This window comes from Vidua chalybeata, chromosome 17 (assembly GCF_026979565.1).
Source record: "Vidua chalybeata isolate OUT-0048 chromosome 17, bVidCha1 merged haplotype, whole genome shotgun sequence".
Taxonomy (NCBI): Eukaryota; Metazoa; Chordata; class Aves; order Passeriformes; family Viduidae; genus Vidua; species Vidua chalybeata.
The window spans coordinates 14,788,431-14,810,590 of record NC_071546.1 but is presented as its reverse complement, the minus strand read 5'-3'; the positions used below and the strand labels follow the sequence as shown (position 1 = coordinate 14,810,590).

The 22,160-nt window shown below is 42.8% G+C and overlaps 1 protein-coding gene across 1 annotated transcript; it reads left to right on the top strand.

Annotated features, from left to right (window-relative positions):
- The first annotated feature begins 240 nt into the window (after positions 1-240).
- On the top strand, positions 241-20,687 carry CSE1L (chromosome segregation 1 like). Its single transcript, XM_053958675.1, has 25 exons — positions 241-328; positions 2,417-2,520; positions 3,051-3,193; positions 4,210-4,311; positions 4,696-4,841; positions 5,143-5,233; positions 5,497-5,604; positions 6,500-6,592; positions 7,829-7,996; positions 8,090-8,219; positions 8,894-8,959; positions 10,489-10,691; positions 11,688-11,772; positions 12,497-12,558; positions 13,304-13,440; positions 13,602-13,705; positions 14,318-14,415; positions 15,099-15,249; positions 15,728-15,936; positions 16,451-16,548; positions 16,756-16,841; positions 17,922-18,003; positions 18,440-18,586; positions 19,410-19,641; positions 20,162-20,687. Exons 2-25 carry the CDS (start codon positions 2,436-2,438, stop codon positions 20,249-20,251), a joined length of 2,916 nt encoding a protein of 971 aa, XP_053814650.1. The 5' UTR covers positions 241-328; positions 2,417-2,435; the 3' UTR covers positions 20,252-20,687.
- The last annotated feature ends 1,473 nt before the right edge of the window (positions 20,688-22,160 follow it).

Here is a 22,160-nt window from a genome sequence, read left to right as displayed (position 1 = left end):
CCCGTGCCGGGGCTCGCCCCCGTGCCGGGGCTCGCCCCCGTGCCGGGGCTCGGGGCGGGGCGAGGCCGCCGCGCTGCGAGAGGCGCCGCGGGGCCCTATGGGAAGGGCCCGGCCATTGGCCGCCGCCCACCGGGCGCGGCGCGGATTGGCTGCCGGCGGCGCGCCCGGTGCCGGCGCGGGCGCTGATTGGCCGGACGGCAGCGCGATGTCACCGCCCCGCGCGATGCGGTCACGGAGCCGCCGCCGCGCCCTCGCCCGGCGGTTTGAATGTGAAGCGCAGCCGGAGCGCTCGGAGCCGCCGCCGCCGCCGCCGTGGGGGAGCCGCCAGGTGAGGCCGGGACGCGCTGCCCCGCACGGCGATGGGGCTGGGGCGGCCCCGTGCACCGGCGGCACCGCGGCCGCCCGCGCGCCAACTCCGCGCCGCGCTCGGCGCTGGGCCCGCGGCGCGGCCACGGGCGCAGCGCACCATGCTGGGCCCTTCCGCCCGCCTCTCGCGGCCCGCGATTGGTCCGAGGCCGCTGGGCCTGCGCAGCCCGCGCCCCTCATTGGCTGCGGCCGCTGCCAGTCCGGGCTGCCGCGGGGGAGGGGGACCGAGTTAGTCTGAGGGCTCTGGGGCCGCTCGGGATCTCGCCCGGCCCCGGCCCCGCCGCCCCTCACGGCCCCGCCCGGCCCGGCCCCGGGGCTCCTCTGCTGGGCCGCCGCAGGAGGCTGCACGGGTGGAGCAGGCGCGGCCCGGCGCCGGGATGGACGGAGCCGCCCCGACCCTTCCGCGGGTGAACGGCCCGGGCCGCGGGAGGGCGCGGGCCGGTCCCGCCGCCCCTGGCGCTGCTGTCCCAGGCCCGCGCTCTGGGGAAGCGGGAATTGCCCCTGGGGAGCCTCAGAGCACGGTCAGGATGGTTTTCCCCGTCAGATCTGGGTCCGGAACGTTCTCCGGCACTGGCAGGTGTTTGCTCCGTGCTGGGCGAGGGGATGCAGTTGTGTGGAGCTCTTCCCGGTCCGAGCCCCAGGGGCACGGCCGCGTTCTGCTGCCTTTGGGTTTCTCCTCTGGAAGTGATCTGCATTGATTTCACTAAAGTCGGTGATGTATTAAGCACGCTTTTTGGGTTTTCTGAGGCCTTTTCTGCAGACACATGCTACAGCCCAACACAAAGCATCATACCACCCCAGCTCAAGTACCACCAATGTTTTTTGTACTGGAAAACAAACATGAAGAGCTAGAGGAAGAGAAGGAAATAAGCATATGTAGGTAACAGGTCAAAATATGTTGGTGGATGTGAATTGGTGAACAAGACTACAGACCCCAAAAGTAAACCTGAAAAGCACAGGAAAACATAGGAGAGGACTGTTCAGGTAGATTTTTACTTCCTGCAAAATATGTTAGGATCTGATTTGCTTATTAACATTAATTCAAGAGGATACTGCTGCTGTCTTTTTAAATTATATAGATGTCATAACCGACATAAAAATTGTGTAATTAAAACTCAGTGCCTTTGCAAGCATGTTTATACAGAACTGTTTATTGTGCTGGTGATCAGCATGAAACAACTCCAAAGCAGGGCAGGTAAATTTCAGTCAGTTGTACTAAATAGAAATTCCAGAGGAAAAATGGAAACCTTTGCTTCCTCACAGCCTTTGTTGGGAGTGAACTGTGCTGCTGGTGGTGGGAAGGACGGGCAGGATTGATGATGATGTCCAGAGGAACATCTCCATTAATGCACATCTTACTATCATAGTATTGCTGTAATTTTAATTGTTCCAGTGCAGGCTGTGAACTGTGGTACAGATAAGAATATGTGTGGGAGGATTACTAGAGAGGAGCAATCTGGACTTATTGCAGAGTTATTCTGTAAAAAGTATTGCATTTAAATTAGCTCCCACCCTAGTCTGAACTGATTTTACAGGGAGGATAAACTAACTAGCTTTGCACAGTCTTTTGTCTTTTTTTAGAAAAATATTTTCTTTTGAGATTTTTATTTAATAAGGAGTATTTGATTTTTTTGAAAAAGCCTTGACTCTTCAACACACTTTGAATTGTTTTATTTACAATTATGTAGGGCAGGACTGTTCAGCTGTTTCAGTCAGGGGCAGTTTCTGGGGCTGGCAGCAGAGCAAAAGCAGAACCAAGTTCCTGTTGTGCTGAAAGGGCAAGAGATCATCTTTTGGCTGTACCTGGTTCATGTCTGTGGGCTGCCTAAGCCTTTCCTGGAGTTTGGGGTCCATAAACCAGGCACTAGCAGTTACCTGGAGCTTGAGAAATGGGATGTTTGCTGTGCCTGGTGCACCCTGGCTGGGACTGTGCTTGTGAGGTATTGTCCAAAAGAGCTGATGTTGCTTCTGTGGGATCTGGTTTTAGATGGGTAACTTTAGGATAGATTTTCTGATCTCTGGTTGTAACAAAACTACTTGTGGGTTTTAGGTTCTGAGGTTCTGCCAAAATGGAGCTCAGTGATGCCAATTTACAAACTTTAACTGAATATCTAAAGAAAACACTAGATCCAGATCCTGCTATAAGGCGTCCTGGTAAGTGATTCTCATGATTGAGAACAAAAAAGTTGTGTTTCTTTTTGTGTCTCCTGTCTCTGTGTACCAAATTTCAGTGGATATTTATGCAATAACTTCTTTACAGAAGTTCTCATTTTAAAATGAAACCCCCAAAAAAAACTAATGAAGGGTGGATATAAATAGAAATAATTTTATCTGCTTTTTTGTGATTTTGTTTTTCTGTAAATTTTTTTTTTTTTGCACTGTTGTTATTTAAAGCAGTGCTGCTGTTTCCAACAAGTCAAGATTTACTTCTCTCGGGTTATGGCTTTTCCAAGGGTGAGGAGGCAGAATTTCCCCATCCTGCTGGGGATCCAGAGCTGCTGTTGAGGCAGGAGCAGTGAGGAGCTGGGGAGCAAAGAAGCTGTGATACTTTTTGTCAGACATGTTCCTGTGAAGCTTTGGCAAGTGTTTGTGTTGGGTATTTTAAACAAACACTTGAGAAATCGTAGGGTTCCCCTTAGAGAAAGCAGTTGAGCTTTTGCTAATCGCAGTGTGTTCTCTTACAGCGGAAAAGTTCCTTGAATCTGTGGAAGGAAGCCAGAACTATCCCCTGTTGCTCTTAACGCTGCTGGAGAAATCACAGGAAAATGTCATCAAAGTCTGTGCATCTGTAACGTTCAAGAATTATATTAAAAGGAACTGGAGAATTGTAGGTATTCTAGTGAGGAAGTGTGCTAAGAACTAATCATCCTTTTAAGGTACAATAAGCAGATCCACATCCCACCCAACTCAGTGTCATCTGTGAACCTACTGAGGGAGCCCTTGATCCTCTCATCCAGATCATCAGTAAAGATATTAATCAGTACTGAGCCTGGGGCAACCCCATTAGTGACTGATGGTACAGATCAGCATACCTTGAACTTTTGAAATTGCTAACTTTTGATTTGTGTATGGAAAGATGGTAAAAGGGATGTGAGAAGGGCAGTGGTACCATCAGGTTTAAGGTATCTCAATACCTTACAGGTATTGTAAGTATACAGTTGATTGAGTGTCTCCCTGGAGATGCTTTTCTCTTTTAATTGCTGGATGATTTCTAGGTCTCTGAACTTCAGTGCTGTTATCACAGATAATGTGACTGTCACTGGTTGGGACAAGCCACCTCATTATTTTATTTCTTTAGTAGCAGCTTTGCAATTTCTACTGCTTGGCACTGCTAACTGACTGGACTTGGAACTGATTGGTGGTTTGAACTGGTTAGATAACTTAAAGTCAATGTTGGGGTTTTGATTGTGTAACCTGCACCTTCATGTACAGTCTCTAGAAAGGATGGCTCGAGACAGCTCACACAAAATCAATTTGTGGGATTGGCAGAAGTGCTGTTTGGTGTGGTGGAAGAGGCGACTTGGTTAAATGTGGGGATGTTATTGCCATGTGCACCCAACCTCACTGCTGCTCAATTGCTGACCTGAAAAGTTACCCTGAGGGAAGAGAAGAAAACTTCTTCCAAGTTTTAAAAAAGGACATTATTTCTTTCAGCTTTTTTCAGATACTGCTGTTCCAGATTCATTGAAGGCAGTGTCTCTTAACAGGTTTGCTTCTTAGGTTCTTCAGCATTGTAATGGTTACATAAATCAATATAAACTGTTGGCTTCTGAAATGCTGGTCATCTCTCATTGCCTGGAGTATGCTGATATGCCCATAACTTAATTATTGTTTTCATTTTAGGTTGAGGATGAACCAAACAAAATATGTGAATCGGACAGAATAGCCATTAAAGCCAACATAGTGCCCTTGATGCTTAGCAGCCCAGAACAAATTCAAAAGCAGGTAATATGTCATTCCTGGTTGTATCCATGAAACTTTGGGAATATTCTAAGCATGTCTAGAGGCAGAGCTCAGTTACCTTACCACTGAGCTCAACCTGATCAAAATAACTTTGAGGATATAGTGACAGGCATTTCTACCTACTTTAACATTTTTTAAAGATGATTATATTTAAAGATCTTATAGCTAAGTTCTAACATTAGGCAGTTAAACAGCAATTCTAGAAAGTGAGACTCTGTAAGTTTAAGGTGAGATTTTTGTATTTGTGTGGAAAGTAGCAGATACTTAATCCAGTGATTTTTGAGTTGGACAAGAGTAACCAGGATTTTTTAGGACGTTGGCAGCATCTGGCACAACTGCTGCATGACAGCTCCGTTTCCTTTGCAGTTAAGTGATGCCATCAGTATTATTGGGCGGGAAGACTTCCCTCAGAAGTGGCCAGACCTGCTGACAGAGATGGTGAATCGCTTTCAGAGCGGAGATTTCCACGTCATCAACGGGGTGCTGCGCACCGCCCACTCTTTATTTAAAAGGTACTGGAAATAAGGGAGTTTGTGGATGGATGGTGAAAGTTCTGTTCAGCTGGCATGTTTTGCTGTTAGACTTCATTTTGGACATTTAGAAAAGCCCCTAGTTGTGACTTCTACATACACCTTCTAAGTAGTTATCAAGTTGTACACGGTTGTACATGGTTTTGAACCATGTTGTTTAGTTCCTGTTTACTTTACAGTATTTTTTTCAAGGTTCTGCACAAGACAAAATTCTGTGTGAATTAATTTGGTAATAAATGTGAAGACTATTCCGTTTTTCATGTGTTTCTCTCTTACTTGTCAGGTACCGCCATGAATTTAAGTCAAATGAATTATGGACAGAGATCAAACTTGTTCTTGATGCCTTTGCTTTACCCTTGACAAATCTCTTTAAGGTATTTCTTGTTGGGTCATTTCTAAAACAAGTTTAATGTTCTGAATTGCTTGCTGTGCATACCTGTAAAATTAAAACTCAAGAATTGTTGTTCGAAACTCTTAAAGGGGTTCAAATTCAGGGCATGAAGTGAGAGCTAACAAGATTGATAAGAGGATGAAAAATAACCATATTTTCTGTTTTAAAAAAAACGTTCCATGACACTTTTCAGTATTTTTTTATTGGTGTGGGTTTTGTACTTGACAGTCTTGCATCTTTTTCTAGGCAACTATTGAACTTTGCAGCACGCATGCAAATGATGCCAGTGCCCTGAAGGTTCTCTTTTCTTCTCTCATTCTAATTGCGAAGCTGTTCTACAGTTTAAATTTTCAGGTGAATCTCCTTGTTCTTGGGATAGTTTTGCTTTGTTCTGAAGAAGCTGGTACTATAGAAATCATTTGAGGCAGCCTTTAAGGCCATGCTTTATGGCAAAAAGAAAAATCACCAGTGCATCTCCTGACGTAACAGCACAGTAAGGAAGGATTATTTAAGACATTAGCTTGGCCCTACGTAAACACAAGTTCAAGAGAGTCTGAGTTGGCACTGCTTCAAGGAGGTGTCATATGGGGCCTCTGAGTAGGAGCTGGGAAAGGCAGGAGTCCAATGCCTGAGTTTCTGTTCACTTTGCCCCTTTATAAATGTGCCTGTACTGACAGGAGCTGGGTCACATAGGTGAGAGTCCATTGCGTGTAGCTCTGTGGCACTGTAGGAGCAGTAATTCTGGGAGCAGTGTGTGTTGTCTGGGTTTGGAATCAGATCTACATTTTGGACATTACTAAGTGTGCTCTATGGGAAATGGTAAAAAGCTCCCTTGCTGAGGTGACATTTATTTAGTGTCTCAACATGAACATTAAGTCTGTGAAGTGGGATTGTGCATGGATTCCTTGGGCTGCTCTTCCTTAGGGGGCAGAAGAACAAGCTGAAGTTAAAAAAGACTTGTGCTCTCTTGTTCTGAGAGTGAGAGGTGATATGGCTCATTCATTATAAAAATGTGAGCTGTTTAGAGTCTAAGCAACTAGTTTATTTGGAACTAGTTGTACTCCAGGGCTCTGCCAGAACAGTTTTTGTTTGGAAGGTGGAAGGGGCACTATTTCAATTTGAAGATTGTTTTCCATGGGTTACTGTCCCTCAGTAGATGATAAGGTGGATGCACTACTTCCAGTGTAGGTATGTTATCTAAGCAGTGCAGTCAGAAATTAAAATGTAGATATATGCTTTTCTTTCACAGGATCTTCCTGAGTTTTTTGAAGATAACATGGAAACATGGATGACAAACTTTCATAGCCTTTTAACTTTAGATAATAAACTCTTGCAGACTGATGTAAGTACTGCATAAACCACCTGGTTTGCATCTGTAGGGGAGAGCGTGGACTGACAACTTAGGTCTAATTCTGAACAATGCAGTGGTTTTTTGTGGGGTAAACAAAGGAATAGAACGACTGCAAGAAAATGGAGTTTAAGAGAAGTTGCTCTGCTGTCTAAGGAAGTTGAGGTTCAGTTCTTCAAGTTGTATGCCAGTTACAGGTATACCCAGCTGTGCACAGAAATCAAGTTACCAATACTCATCACTGAGTTGATTCTTTCAAGAACAGCTGCTGAAGTAACCTGACCATTAGTATCACAGGGCTCAGGTTTTCTGTATCTGTCAGCTGGTTCTAGAAAACAGGGTATCTTAAAGAACTTGAAACAATTGAACATAGAGGGCAGGACGTCTCTTAAGTACTTCAGTATTTGCTGTCTTGGTCTATTAAAGAATCAGTAATTTCACTGGTGAAAGCTGATACCAGGTCAGCAAAGCTCCAGTTACTTTTGTGCATGTTTTCTACATTTTAAGTGCTGATGTCTTCCATCATCACATCGTCACATCTCAATAGTTTGCCACTTGATGGAGCCAAAACAACTCTATAAATTTCTTGACAACACATAGGGAAGCATATTAAGTGTATGTTGTGTTCTCGTTACCCTTCTGCTAAAAGAAGCTTTGCTGCTTTTTTGTCTTGTGTCTGTGGGCTGCTCCCAGCACAAGCACTTGTGCAGCTGAACTGGGACAGGCAGTAAAGCTGAAAGGTGGGGGTGGAGGGAAGAGGGGCAGACAGAACTGGGCTGGTGTTTGGTTGAGTTGTTTTCTTAATTCCAGTTCAATTTCTCAGTTCACATTGTGGTTCCATGAACATCTGTGATCTGGGGAAGGGGAGGGAACTTCGACAACTACTCCAATTAAAGAATCATGATGTAGTGGCTTTTAAGTGTATTTTTTTAATGCCTTATGTTGTCTTTTTCGTATTACATTTGTAAATTAATTTTGTGTGAATTGTGTCTGTTTTCAAGTACACAGTACTTGATATGAAATGTAGGTATGATTTCTAACTTGAAAAGCAGTTTGGGTACAGATCAGCAAAATACAGTAGTTCTAGGGCCAATGAGAGGGATTTCTTTCACCTGTTTGGGACATAGTAAAACGGTGATGTAAATATTTAATGTAAATACATTGATACTTCTAATGTTTAAGTAGTGTTGAAGTTCGGATGTTTAAGTTCTTAGTTTTGTTTTTTGTGAGGATGAAGAGGAAGCTGGATTGCTGGAGCTCTTGAAATCACAAATTTGTGATAATGCTGCTTTATATGCTCAAAAATATGATGAAGAATTCCAGCCCTACCTGCCACGATTTGTAACAGCAATCTGGAATCTGTTAGTCACAACCGGCCAGGAAGTGAAGTATGATTTGGTGAGTTGCTAAAATCTGATCTTGTCAAGTGTAATAATAAATCATAAATGCATCAGTCATGCTAAAGTTTTGTCTTCTGTTGTGGTGCTATAGCTGGTCAGTAACGCCATCCAGTTTCTGGCCTCAGTTTGTGAGAGACCACATTACAAGCATCTGTTTGAAGACCAGAATATATTGACAAGCATCTGTGAAAAAGTTATTGTTCCCAATATGGAATTTAGAGGTAACTTTTTGAGACTTAAATTTTGGAAAACACAACAAAAATTAATTATCATGACATGTTGCTTTGCAGGACTAAGAGCTGAAGATTCCCTCTTGTGTACCTTAGTGCTAGATTCAAGCCCACGTTTCTGCAGCAGATTGCTGTCCTGTGGGCTTTGTAGAGTTGTATGACTATGCCTAACTTTTCATGTTGAAATCCCAGTGAAGGAAGTCTAGGTCATGTGCCACCAATAAATTTCTACAATTAAAGTGAGTATCTGAGTAATGCAAGGAGCCTAAATAGGCAGGAATATCAGGCCTACCAAATTGTAGTGTTTAGTTCTCTGGATTTTGATGCTCATACTGATCCTTTATTTAAAATGCAGTGAAAATATATTGCAGTGATAAGAAGTTTCTCTCTCTTAAGTCTGTGACTCTGAAAGCCTCTTCAAGTACACCTGGTGTTGAATATGTGTTGAGATTTTTCTTAGAATCAACACATCAGCCTATGGGTATGAAAGACTAATTTGTGGGACAGAAGGTAAACAGACTAGCCTGGCTGGATATTTCTTGTTAATTAATATTAATGTTATAGAAAGGTCCTTGGAAAAAATAGCAAGTTGATAATGATATACCCTTTTACTATAAAAAACAGAGACTTCAGTACTTCAGCTTCCATGTATTTTGTATTTTCAGCGGCTGATGAAGAAGCATTTGAAGATAATTCTGAAGAGTATATAAGAAGGGATTTGGAAGGATCTGGTAATCCACAGATTTATACTAAGTATACTTGGTATTTAAATATAGCTCTGAAGAGCTGAAGCAATTTACTGAAGCTTTTATAACTTCATTTTGAAATAGAGAAGGTTTCCACACACCACCCCCAGCTGGATTGTATCCAGTCTGTGATCAAGTCTACTGTCACGATATGCTTGTCACAGTGTCTTTCTGGTTTGAGCAATGTTTTTATAGGGCTTTTTCCTTAATTGGATTGGTATGTCTTCTGCACTGCCCACATTCTCATTTCAGCAAATACAGCCTGCAAGTCAATGCTGAGTAGTAGCCAGTTGTGTATTTAGGTCCTATGTGTGGAGTTTTAAGTAACGGGGAGAGACTCTTGATGCTGAGGCTGAAATTCTGCCGGGGTTGCACACAAGCTGTGCTCAGGCCAGCTGGCCAGCAGCCAGGCTGGGACGTGGCATGTGTTCAGAGCAGTGCCTGCCCTGGGACTCCAGCTGCTGGAGTGCTGGGGGAGGCTGTGCTCTGCAGCCAGGCCAGAGCCCCTGGGAGCCAAACCTGGCTCTGTGTACACGCTGTGTCACCAGCACTTCACTGACAGACACTTCTGAAGTGATGGCATTTTGTAATAGATTGAAGAAATTACTGTATGCTTGCAGTGGAGGAGAAAATTGGAGGAAACATTTTTGAACTTTTTTCAAGAAGACATCATTCTTATCCAGGATTGGCTGCATTTTAGATATTTGTGAAGTTTTTTACAAAAAGGTACTGTCAGGTGTGGTGGGCCAATAGCTGGCTTGTGCTCCAGCCTGCTGCAGTCTGATGGGGGCGAGAGCAGGAGAGGTAAAAGTGAGAAGACTCATGGATAAAGACAGTTAATGGATAAAGACATAAAGACAGTGAAAGACAGAGTAAGGAAAGGGGAGAGAAGTTAGTGACTCACCACTGCCCGCAGGCAGACGACTGCCCAGCGTGTCCCTGAGCAATGGCTACTTCCCCCAGACCCCCTCCCTGCCCCACTCAGTTTTTATTGCTGAGCATGTCATACAGCATGGAATGTCTTGCTGGTGGATTAGCTGCCCAGGTTGTCCCCTCCCAGCTCCATGCCTGCCCCAAACGACTTGCTGGGAAGGCAAAGCAGGAGGAAGAGGAGGCCCTGACACTGTGACAGGGTCTTCAGCAGCAGGCAGCCCCTGGGTGTTACCAGCAGCTTTAGTCACTGGTACAGAACATGGCACTAGATGGGCCACTAGGGTGAAAATGAACTCCCTCCCAGCCAGAGCCAGTACCTTTGGGTGCATAATGTCCAGCCAGTACCAGCCCCCCTGCATGCCTGCTGCCACTGCTCAGGGGCAGCTGTCCCTTCTCCTTGGCATACAAGTAGTCCAGTTGTGACAGTAAATAAAAGGCTTACAGGTGTTCTTACACAACAGTGTGGAGGGTTGCAATAATTAACATGACTTGAGAAGCTGTTACTCTTTTGATTACTATGTTTATTAATATGAAAAGCTGTCTGCTTTCTCATATCCTAAGAATCTTTGGTTCTCATGCAGATATTGACACCAGGCGCAGAGCAGCTTGTGATCTGGTCAGAGGCTTGTGCAAATTTTTTGAAGGACCCGTGACAGGGATTTTTTCTGGATATGTTAATTCTATGCTGCAAGAATATGCAAAGAATCCATCTGTTAACTGGAAGCACAAAGATGCAGCCATTTACCTTGTAACATCTTTGGCATCCAAAGCTCAGACACAGAAGGTACTTGTGCATTTTATTTATTGTAATCTGTCTGCATTCAGATATTACAGTGCAGGTGAGGCCTGCTGCTCGTTTACTCTGCTTCAGAAAGGGAGTAACTGTGTGTGCAGTAGTTGATGTTGAGGAGATGAAAAGCTGCCCTTTATGTAATATAGTCCTGTCACAGTTGGTGCTGTCTGACCTTCAGGTAGATGGGGCACAGTGTGGCCCTGTGGCAGGCCTGACTGGCATGTGAGATCCAGCCAGCCAAAGAAACAAAACTGGCTCTGCTCTGGAACCTCTGAGCTCTGAGTGGTCCTGAGGAACTCTGGAAGCCATGGAAGGCAAATAGAGCTTTACAGAAGATAATCAGATGTGTTAAACAGACTAAAAGGAATTTAAATGACTGTTGGAGTTCTTGATATTTCCCAATATTCCCTTCTACTTGAATGTTTGATTTGTGAATGACATGTGAATGCTAGTGATGGCTGGAAATAGATCTCATTACTTGCTGTTAGGCTGCAGACACTGAAAAAGCACAGCTGGGCTAACCTGTATTTTGAAACAGGAGCAATGTATCAAATGTCCTATGGAACAAGTTTAGATGTACTATTAGATGTTTTAAATGCTGTTACAGTTCAAATCTAAGTGTCTTTACAAGACAGATTTGAGGCAAACCTAGTAAAAATGTGTACATCTCTTTATGCAATTTTGCTGAAGATTCTCAGTCTTTTCCTGAAGCCAGCTGTATACTGCTGCCCAGCAGTTGTTAGTGATGTGTAATGGGAACCAGTCTGGTAGCATTTGGGAAACTGCAAACTTTGTGTCTTTTTCTATGCTATTTATTGGCAAATATGAACTAATTTAGAACACTTCATTGAAAAATCTCCATCTAAAATCCTGGTTTAAAAAGAGGTTGCATTTCTTGTAAGAGAAAACTAATAGTAATGTTTTTAAATTAGTAAGAAAACTAGCAGTTTATATGTCAGCATACGAGTTGTTTTTTGCTTCTTCCAGCATGGAATAACCCAGGCCAATGAACTCGTTAATCTGACAGAATTCTTTGTGAATCACATTCAACCTGACTTAAAGTCTGCTACTGGTAAGTTACTGTTAATTTTGATGGGGTATTTTTGTGATGTATCATAACAGTGACCATTGTTTGTGAAGTCTCAAGCACTCCTTTATCAGCAGAATCTGTGGGATGGGCTCTTAACACTTGGCACAGAGTAATTAATTTTTGTTTGGCCAGCAGTGAAGGACATGTTACAGCAAGGTGGATTGCCACCTTACCACCTGCTCTCTGCAAGATCAGGGCATGTATACACATGGTTGCTATCAGCTACATGCTTAAACTTGTTGAATCAAAGTAATTTGATTTCTGTATTTGAGACCTTATGGTAAACTTCCATGCTCTACAGAACCCTGAAAAATTAAAATACTGAGGCCCTATTGATGAGGTTGTGGATGTCTAGATTTAAACCATGGGGTTTACAACAATTATCTTACTACAGCTGAAGCATAGTGGGTTGTCTCGAAATGTGTAATTGAAGGCTGCGAAAATTGAAACCAGAAGATGAGATTTCATCTGAGCTGGACTGTGCTTTTAATGGTACTGGGATGTGATTTGTACCTAAAACTGATATTCTAACAGTGCCCATACGAAAGTGCAGGAACTAAAAAATGTAGAAAAACATTGTCTGTATTATTTTCTACAGGGGAAAATTATTACTTAGTGACAAATGTCACTTGTATATATAGTACATGTTCAGTAATCACATTTGTATGAGAAGTACCAATGAAGTTTGCATATTTTTCTATTTCAGTGAATGAATTCCCTGTGCTAAAAGCAGATGGTATCAAATATATCATGATTTTTAGAAATCAAGTAAGTTTTTCTTTCACTCTTATAGAAAAACATATTGTAGGTTGTTACTTTATACTTGCAAGCCTAATTTATCGCACTTGGCCATATGTCAGCTCAACAGGTGTTTGATAGTCATATACATAGTTCATGCTGAATTTTTAGTTTAGAAAGTAAATGATATTGTTATAAATATCCAATTAACATGTAGTCTATGTGCTGTCCATATGCTGTGGGAACACTGAATATCTTAGCTGCTTAATTCTGTGACACACTCAGACGTTTCCAAGTCAATGTTAGTCCAAATACCCTTGATTGCTTGTATCATTGCAGTAGTTGTTACAGAGTACAGCAGTTTTGTCCTTTATCTTTTCTGATTAATGAGATGTGGTGAGAAAATATGTTGCATACTATTCTAAATTCTAGATTAACTTTATTAATTTCTTATGAAATATCCATGATGTTGTTTTTTTAAACCTTGATATTTTTAATTACCTATTAAGACAAAAAAATGGAAGGGGAAATACACATTAGGATTATCTGCACTTACTGCTAATCCAATGTACCATTGGTGTTCAGGGGAAGTATATGAGCTATGACAGAAGTAGGTACCTCCTGGTTGTCAAGATGTGAAGGAGCAACAGGAGGAGCCTCCCAAGACACCTCCCTCTGCCAAGCTCTGCGTGCCACTGATGAGCTTGGCTGTGCTCTACAGTTGAACCATCTGTATTTTTAAACATACTTAGGATTTGTTGCTATACTTTTGTAGGTACCAAAGGAACAACTGCTGGTGTCTATTCCTCTTTTAATCAATCATCTTCAAGCAGAAAGTATTGTAGTCCATACCTACGCAGCCCATGCTCTTGAAAGACTGTTTACCATGAGAGGGACAAACAATGCTACCCTGTAAGTTTTCAAGCAGAAATAAATTCATTGCTAACAGATTTTGTGCATTAAGGATGAGAAATACCTATAGGGGATCCTTTGTGTCATATATTATGGTATTGTATAAGGCTTGAAGTTTGTGACTCTCTTTCATCATTAAAGAGCTGTGTTTCACTTAACAGCATTACAGCTGCAGAAATGGCACCCTTTGTAGAAGTGCTGTTAACAAACCTTTTCAAAGCTCTGACGCTTCCTGGCTCATCTGAAAATGAATACATTATGAAAGGTAAATGCCTAATGCGTCCTGCAATATAAGAATAACGTGGTTAACTTGAGGTAAAGGCTTACAGTTACAGGTTCCTGACATTTTTATTTGCAAAACCTATTTTATGCAAATGTGTTGAAGAGTCTGCAGTTACTTATCAGGCTGTATCACATCATCTTCAACTAAACTTATGGTACCAAAGAGCAACACTAAACATAATGGTACTAAGTTATTTCTCAGATGGTAGTCTTGTAGTCAGGACAGCTCCCTGGACAGTGTCAGGGGAAGATCTGAGCAGTCTGGTCATGGGGAGGACATATGGTCATGGCTAGTGAAAGGATAGATCTGATCATGGCTAAGGGGATGCTGAGATCTGAGACTTGCCCAGGACAAGTGATGACCTTTGTAAAGATGCTTGATCTCCTGTGTTCATCTCTAGAATGAGAATAAGGAGGCTTTATTTTATGCTGTGTCATGATTATAGATTGAATGTTCTTGCAGCAGGTGCTCTTTGTTCTGTACCTAATTCCTTGGGTTCCTATTTTAACAGTAAAAGGTAAAGGATTTAGGCATATGTTGAGTGGCAGAAGTGTATTTTGTCTTCAGAAGTTAAAATTTTCCATTTATTTGCAGCAATCATGAGGAGTTTTTCTCTGCTACAGGAGTCCATAATTCCATACATCCCTTCTGTCATCACACAGCTCACACAGAAACTGCTGGCTGTCAGTAAGGTAAAGAAACAGAGCAACAGGGTCACCTTCTACCTTTTAGGGCAGTCTTGCTGAGAACTTATGTCCAGTAGGTGGTGTTCTGTTAGAATACTCTAAATACTTCAATATTTTCTGATGCAACTAATTTGAAACAGCATTCCAGTGAGGTACTGCCTTCTTTTAGAACGTATTCTCAGATCATTTTTCCTGCTCTCATCTGAAATTTAGAAGCAGCATATGAACTCTTTCTGTAGTGCTAGTTTATTGTAGTATAAATGCTTGCTTGTGCAGAGGCCACCAGTACAATAATCTGGTTTTATCACAACTCCTGTATTCTTTGCCCTGTATTCAGCTGCAACTTCTAAGAAGTATTCAATAGAGAATTGCCTGGACACTTGAAAGATTGAAAAATAACCTTTTTCTGGTTTTTGTTCTGTGGTATTTTAACTGTTTGGTAGTTTACATAGAACTTCTGAAAAACACTTGCTATGAAAAAAAAAAACCCTCTCCTTTATGCCTTAGAGGTCTTTATGTTTGCTTTTATCCGTGGAATTAATTTTGTAAGCATATTAATACATAAGTTACAAGTATCCCTAGTCTGAAATGCTACTTTAGTCTTCAGTTGAAATAAAAAATATATTTAGTAAAATAAGTGACCTGTCTGCAAGCTGGGGTTGATTTATCTGTTTATAACCTGTTTTCAGAATCCCAGCAAACCTCACTTTAACCATTATATGTTTGAGTCAATCTGCTTGTCGATAAGAATAACGTGCAAGGCAAACCCAGAGGCAGTGGGGAGCTTTGAGGAGGCTTTGTTCCTGGTGTTCACAGAGATCCTGCAGAATGATGTGCAAGGTAAGGACAGTCAGTGAGTGCCTGTGCTCTCTCCACTGGGCTTGGCTTCTAGGATTTACCTTATGGCAGGATTTTTGTAGCACACGAAATTCAAGGGGAGAAACAACATTTTCACAGTCTGAAAGTGTTTAGATTTTTCCATAGGGTATGTCAACAGCATTCATTTATTTTAACTTATCTACCAATCACTACTCCAAAGCCTCTTAATATTATTCTTAATTCTATTGCCTTTTTTCTAGTAGTTTGTTTTTTTATGTTCTTAAACAGTAAAGGGTAGAGGAAATAGAAAGTGTATAGATGCAAAGCATATTAAATTTTGGAATATTTACATTTGGGAAGGTATGTTTCTTCAGAGTTTTATTAGTTGAAATCTTTGTGATAATATCAAAATTGTGGGTTCAATCCATAGATATGTGGATTCTGGGAATGACAGTGACCATGTTGTCTGACTTCATAAATGTCATCATTTCTCTTCTAGAGTTCATTCCCTATGTGTTTCAAGTAATGTCACTACTTCTAGAAATGCATAAAAATGAAATCCCATCATCCTATATGGCATTGTTTCCCCATCTGCTCCAGCCAGTTCTCTGGGAAAGGACAGGAAACATTCCCCCTCTGGTCAGGCTCCTGCAGGCTTACCTGGAGCGGGGCGCCAGCACCATCGCCAGCGCTGCCGCCGACAAAATCGTGAGTGCCTGGGGCAGAGTCAGGGCGTGGGCCTGGGGACATGGGGCTCTGAGGTTCCAGATGTGAGGAACTCCAGCAAACAGCTGGACTTGTGCAGAGTTTGGTGCTTACATACAAAGACAGACTAATACTCTGAATGTAGATTTTTGGGTGCTTTTCTATTATGTGGATAAGATGAATTCTAGGCTATTAGGCTTTTGTCAACTGAGGTGAAAAATTTCTGCTCTTAGTTCTTGCAAGCAGGTAAATTTCCACAGTTTTCCTGTCTTGTTTGCCTCATGTTAAACATGTGCATAATGAGAACTTTCAGGTTCTGTTCAGAACAGTCTTGAGAAAAGTGAGTGAGAAGAAGCCAAAATATATCTTCCTTGGCCAGAACCATAAAAACTGAATCCTGGCTTAGGTTATGAAGGCTTTTGCCTTGGTGTATGCCTTAGATGGTAATGCTTAATTTTCTGGTAGGGTCGTGCATGAAGAATTGTTGTCTAGGATTTTATATCTGCTTTTCTTGCAGCCTGGATTGCTAGGTGTGTTCCAGAAGTTGATTGCCTCTAAAGCTAATGATCATCAAGGGTTCTACCTTCTAAACAGTATCATTGAGCATATGCCTCCGTGAGTATGAGCTGAAATTACATTTAAAGCTAAATTCTGTAGACTTTAATTATGAAGTGTATAAACATGCCAAATGCTAATTTTTATCAACTGAAAATATCACATTTTTCAGTCAAATAGATTTGAACAATTCTATATATGTTTTCTGTGAAGTGACATCAGTAAAATCCTAGTGTGAATTGAATAACTATCCTTTTAAATTTCCAGTGAATCAGTTGACCAGTACAGGAAACAGATCTTCATTCTGCTATTCCAAAGACTTCAAAATTCCAAAACAACAAAATTTATCAAAAGTAAGTTCCTTGCTCTGTGGAAAGCTCTGGTGACAGCAGCAGTTCAGGGGTGCAGAACAAGTGTCCCGTTGCGCCCCGCGGATACGCGCACAGAGGGACAGTGGTGACTCCTAGGACTTGCTCCAAATTATTTGTCATCAAGAGGGGTGTACGGGGCAGTCACCATAGCAGGTGACACTGACTTCATGAAATTGAGGGAATGGAATTAAAATAATGAACTAGACTTGGTTTTTTCTCCTCCTTTCCTAGTGTATGATGTCATTATCGAAATGTCTCCATTTAATCTCCAACAAATAGCAGCAGACTTCCCCTCTGGTGCAGCACAGCAATACTGAGCACACGGGTCCTGTAGTTACCTGTAGTTGTGTGTTAGGGCTGTGAAGTATTCCATGCTTGTGGCATTTTGGCCTTAGTATGACTAAATTTATTGATAAGGTTTTATGTTGAACTGGCAAAGCTGTGACAGATCATTGCAATACTTATTCTGGCTATTCATGCTGTCACAAGAAGATTGTTGTAGTTATTAAATTATTTTAATGATACTATCACTACCCAAATTATGCAGTGTCCATTACTTGACCCTATAAAATCTGGTAAATGCCACCTGATAGGAACGAGAATGATAGAATGAGTTGCTTATAATGGTCTTCCACAAATAAAATGGAAGTGGTACTTTTAATATACTGCACCTGTGCAAAGGGGCTCATACCTCACCTCAGAGTCTGCATCATGTGAAGTTTTCTGCTAAAAGTAGAGGTTTTTGAAGACTTTGTTTGGTTCTTGATCTGAAAAAAAGAATTGCAAATGGCTTTTCTAACGCCTTTTTATAACTGCTATAAGAGGAAAAAGGAATAACTCTTGTCTTGTTATACCAGCTTGTTTTTGTGTTGTGGTATGTGAAAAGATCAGTTTTTATGCAAATTTCCAGGCAGCAAATTGATGTACTTCACTTAAACTGAACACATATAAAGACTGCCATTTCTGTCCCCTTGAAAATCTTGGAATGTATTTTGTTGCTGACTCTAAAGCTATTCTTTGGTTTTCATGTTAAGTTTTACTTTGATTTTTTTCTTGTTACAGGTTTCCTTGTCTTCATTAACTTGTATTGTGTAAGATATGGGGCATTAGCTCTGCAAGAAATATTTGACAGCATACAGCCGAAGTTAGTATGTTTTGTTTCTTTGGGTTATATTTGATACTGCTGTATTATTTTTATCTTTTGAAGTAAGAAAGAGTTGTCTGTTTAGCTAGACTGTCAGACTACATTTATCACTAATTTGACTGGCCAAATGTTTCTCTTAATGTGGTTCATTTATTTGTCTAGAAAATCTTCTTTCTTCTGAATTTCTGACCACAGTTCATCACTGATAGTTCAAGTTACTAATCTAAGGAGATTATAAAAAGGAAAGATTGATGTTTTTAGTCGTTAATCCTTTGTGAAAAGTTTGTATGTGCAAATGTCTACTGCAACAGGGCAGCATCCTAACAAATTATCTGGTTGTTTCTATTCCCTAGTGATTCACATTGTTTCTGATTCTCTTTTGTCACCATAAAGCTGATCAGGCTTTCTAATACTTCTTCTCTCAATGCCACCATAGGATGTTTGGAATGGTGTTGGAGAAAATTATAATTCCGGAAATCCAGAAAGTGTCTGGACAAGTTGAAAAGAAAATCTGTGCAGTTGGCATTACAAAAATATTAACAGAATGTCCTCCCATGATGGACACTGAGTACACCAAACTGTGGTAGGTACCACACTTCTTCAGGTTGTGCTAGTGAGGCTGTTTGAGTTACTGAAAATGGGAGCTCAGACCAAAATACATCCTTGTTGGAAACTCCGTTGTGATCTCCTCAGACCCACAAGGCTGTTTTTGGCCTTTCATCCTGCTTCTGTTTCTCAACAAATGAAACTGTATTTTCAAAGAGGATGACAGAACTGGTTTGAGATGTTTTTGATGGAAATAGCATGGATTTGGCTAGCTGGACCTGCATGAAGGGAAATGCACTGCTTTCCTCCAGCTTGTATTCTTTCTGAAAAGCTAGGCCCAGTTTTGACTTACAGCTCTTCTAGTCAGGAGAGCTGAGCATATTCATAACGTGGCAGAGAAACTGTAATATCTTAGCTTGAGAGTGGAATTCCAGGGAGAGCTACCAGGGAAGTTTGCTTGTCAGCCAGTCCAGCAGTCTAGCATGCCTGGTAGTTTGAATTTGATGACAGTCACTGGATCCCAGACCATGTCCTCAAACTAGAACTTTTTAAGTACTCAGAGGAAAGTTGTGATCTGGAAAATCATTTCTCTTTTCAGTTATGTTTCATGACAGTTTGACTTGATAAATACATACATTGCTCATGCTGTTGATAGGAGTACCCCCATTATGCCTGTAAAACATTCAGACCCACAATTCTCCTGGTCCAGCAAACCTTGGGCATTTAGAATTTCAGTAGCCAAGCAAGTACCTGCAAAGGCTAAATTATAAGGGGTTCCAAATGACTTGAGCGTCCCTGTAAAATACTCTGTCCTAACATATTCTGAGCACTCCAGTTTTGCTCTCCCCTCTTTGCCCCAGGATTCCTTTGCTGCAGGCCCTCATTGGCCTCTTTGAGTTGCCTGAGGATGACACAATCCCTGATGAGGAGCACTTCATTGACATAGAAGATACTCCAGGCTATCAGACTGCCTTCTCCCAGCTAGCCTTTGCTGGGAAGAAAGAACACGACCCTGTAGGTCAAATGGTGAACAATCCTAGGATCCATCTGGCACAGTCTCTCCACAAACTGTCTACAGCGTGCCCGGGCAGGGTAGGTGACTTGTGCACTTGCATGCTGATGCTGCATTCTGCAGGGAATGGCTCTCTTTGCTAATGTTTGATAATCAGCCAAATGAAGTAGGTCATAACTCGAGTGCAAGATCGTGCTGTGTTTTATTCTTCATTGGAATATAGCTTTTGTAAGGTCTTTCCTTAGGAGCCTTAGAAAGGCTTTATTTTCACAGCACATAATTTTGATATAAGCTTAAATGTGCCATTTTAAAGAGAAAATTTACACACTTGGTGGTCTATAACTAATATGTGTCTCGAGTTTGGTTGCATGCACTTTTTGAATTCAGGCAGCTCATATAAAATTAGACAAAGTGAGTATACAGTTAACTCTTTTAGCCCATAGCATGTTTGTTTTCCCTGAGATTTTGGTAAATAAAGATTGCCTGCTACTTTCCCTGTGGGTAGCTGCTGTCTGTGTCTGACTTTGTACTGGGAGTGACAGCAGAAAGCAGAGGGGCTCGTGTTCCACTCACTGACACCTGTGCTCCACCTGTCCTCAGGTCCTGTCCATGCTGAGCACCAGCCTGAACGCAGAAGCATTGCAGTATCTCCAGGGATACCTCCAAGCTGCAAGTGTGAGTCTGCTCTGAGCTGCAGACTCCACAGCAAGATCAAAAGCTGGTTTGTTATGCAGAAGGCCGACACTGACTTCTTTATAGCAGAGGTCAGACAGAATGAAAAAGCTGCTTGAAATTGTATTGCAGATTCCATCTTGTAAAAGATAAGTGTGGCTTTAAGCTGAAAGTGAAGGATTTGATGGTTTGTGTACTCACAGATAAAGGTGGCTAACTTCCATTCCCAGTTCAATTTCAAAGGGAATAGTCATAGCGGTTTGTTACGGGATTGATTTGAAATCTGCATCTGCAGTGTTTGGATAATATTTGGAAATGTGTGGAGAGCCCTGGCTGTAGAAACTCACTTCAGTCACTAAAATTCCTTTTCATTTTAATGTTGTCCTTTGTATTTCTTTTGTCTTTCCTTAAACTTTATCTGAATTGTGAATAAATAAGAAGTACTTGTTTAAAATGCCTGTCACTGTGCACTTACTGTTTCAGAAGAATATAGCTGTTTTTAAAAAAGATGTTTTACACTTAGGATAGAATATGAAATAGTGGGACTGTGAGGGTTTTTCTTTACATAATAGTTTAGGTGCACTGTAGGATCATAACAGAGCAAATCTACACCTCTGGGAGAAGAGCAGAGCTGTTGTCACTCTGGCTGCTCAGCAGCAGGCCCAGGTGCTCTGGAACAGGTCCTGGCAGTACCATGCACGGATGGCAGGTGCTCTTCCCTGGCAGCAGGGATCAGGCTCCAGGTGGGGTTTTCCTGCTCTGTAAAAACTGAAGCGGTGATCTTGGAGTTAGGGTTAAGTCAGGTGTTCTCCGTGTCTCATAAATGCACTGGTGAGGTTTGGGTGCATGGTGTGAGCTCCTGGGTGGCTGCTGGAGTGAACAGCTGAATGCCCCAGTCTGTGTGTGTGTTTGGGGTTCAGCAGGTGAATGCCCCAGTCTGTGTGTGTGTTTGGGGTTCAGCAGGTGAATGCCCCAGTCTGTGTGTGTGTTTGGGGTTCAGCAGGTGAATGCCCCAGTCTGTGTGTGTGTTTGGGGCTCTGGCAGCTGAATGCCCCAGTCTGTGTGTGTGTCCTGGGGGCTCTGGCAGCTGAATGCCCCAGTCTGTGTGTGTGTTTGGGGTTCCAGCAGGTGAATGCCCGCTCTGTGTGTGTGTTTGGGGTTCAGCAGGTGAATGCCCGCTCTGTGTTTGGGGGTTCCAGCAGGTGAATGCCCGCTCTGTGTTTGGGGTTCCAGCAGGTGAATGCCCCAGTCTGTGTGTGTGTTTGGGGTTCCAGCAGGTGAATGCCCCAGTCTGTGTGTGTGTTTGGGGGTTCAGCAGGTGAATGCCCGCTCTGTGTTTGGGGTTCCAGCAGGTGAATGCCCCAGTCTGTGTGTGTGTTTGGGGTTCCAGCAGGTGAATGCCCGCTCTGTGTTTGGGGGTTCAGCAGGTGAATGCCCGCTCTGTGTTTGGGGTTCAGCAGGTGAATGCCCGCTCTGTGTGTGTGTTTGGGGGTTCAGCAGGTGAATGCCCGCTCTGTGTTTGGGGGTTCAGCAGGTGAATGCCCGCTCTGTGTTTGGGGTTCAGCAGGTGAATGCCCGCTCTGTGTCCTGGGGGCTCCGGGCTCCGGGCCGGGCTGCAGCGGCAGAGCTCGGGCCCGGCGTGCCCCGGGTGCTGCGGGTGCCGCCAGGGCTGGAGGCGTTGCTGGGCCTGTCTGCACGGGCTCTGTGCCTGCCGGCATCACTGCTGGGGCTTTATAGGCTTGGGAGCGCTTTTCCTTCCACCCGTGTTTTCAAATGTGAGATTTCTGTTAACTGCTCATCCGCGCTCCCTCCTGCTTCGCTGCTGCGCTGGCCACGCTGGGTGACCGGCCCGGCAAGGGCTGCGCCCGCTCGTCTCACGCTTCTGTCCCGGCACGCAGAGCCGCGAGCACAGCAGCTCGGCGGGCAC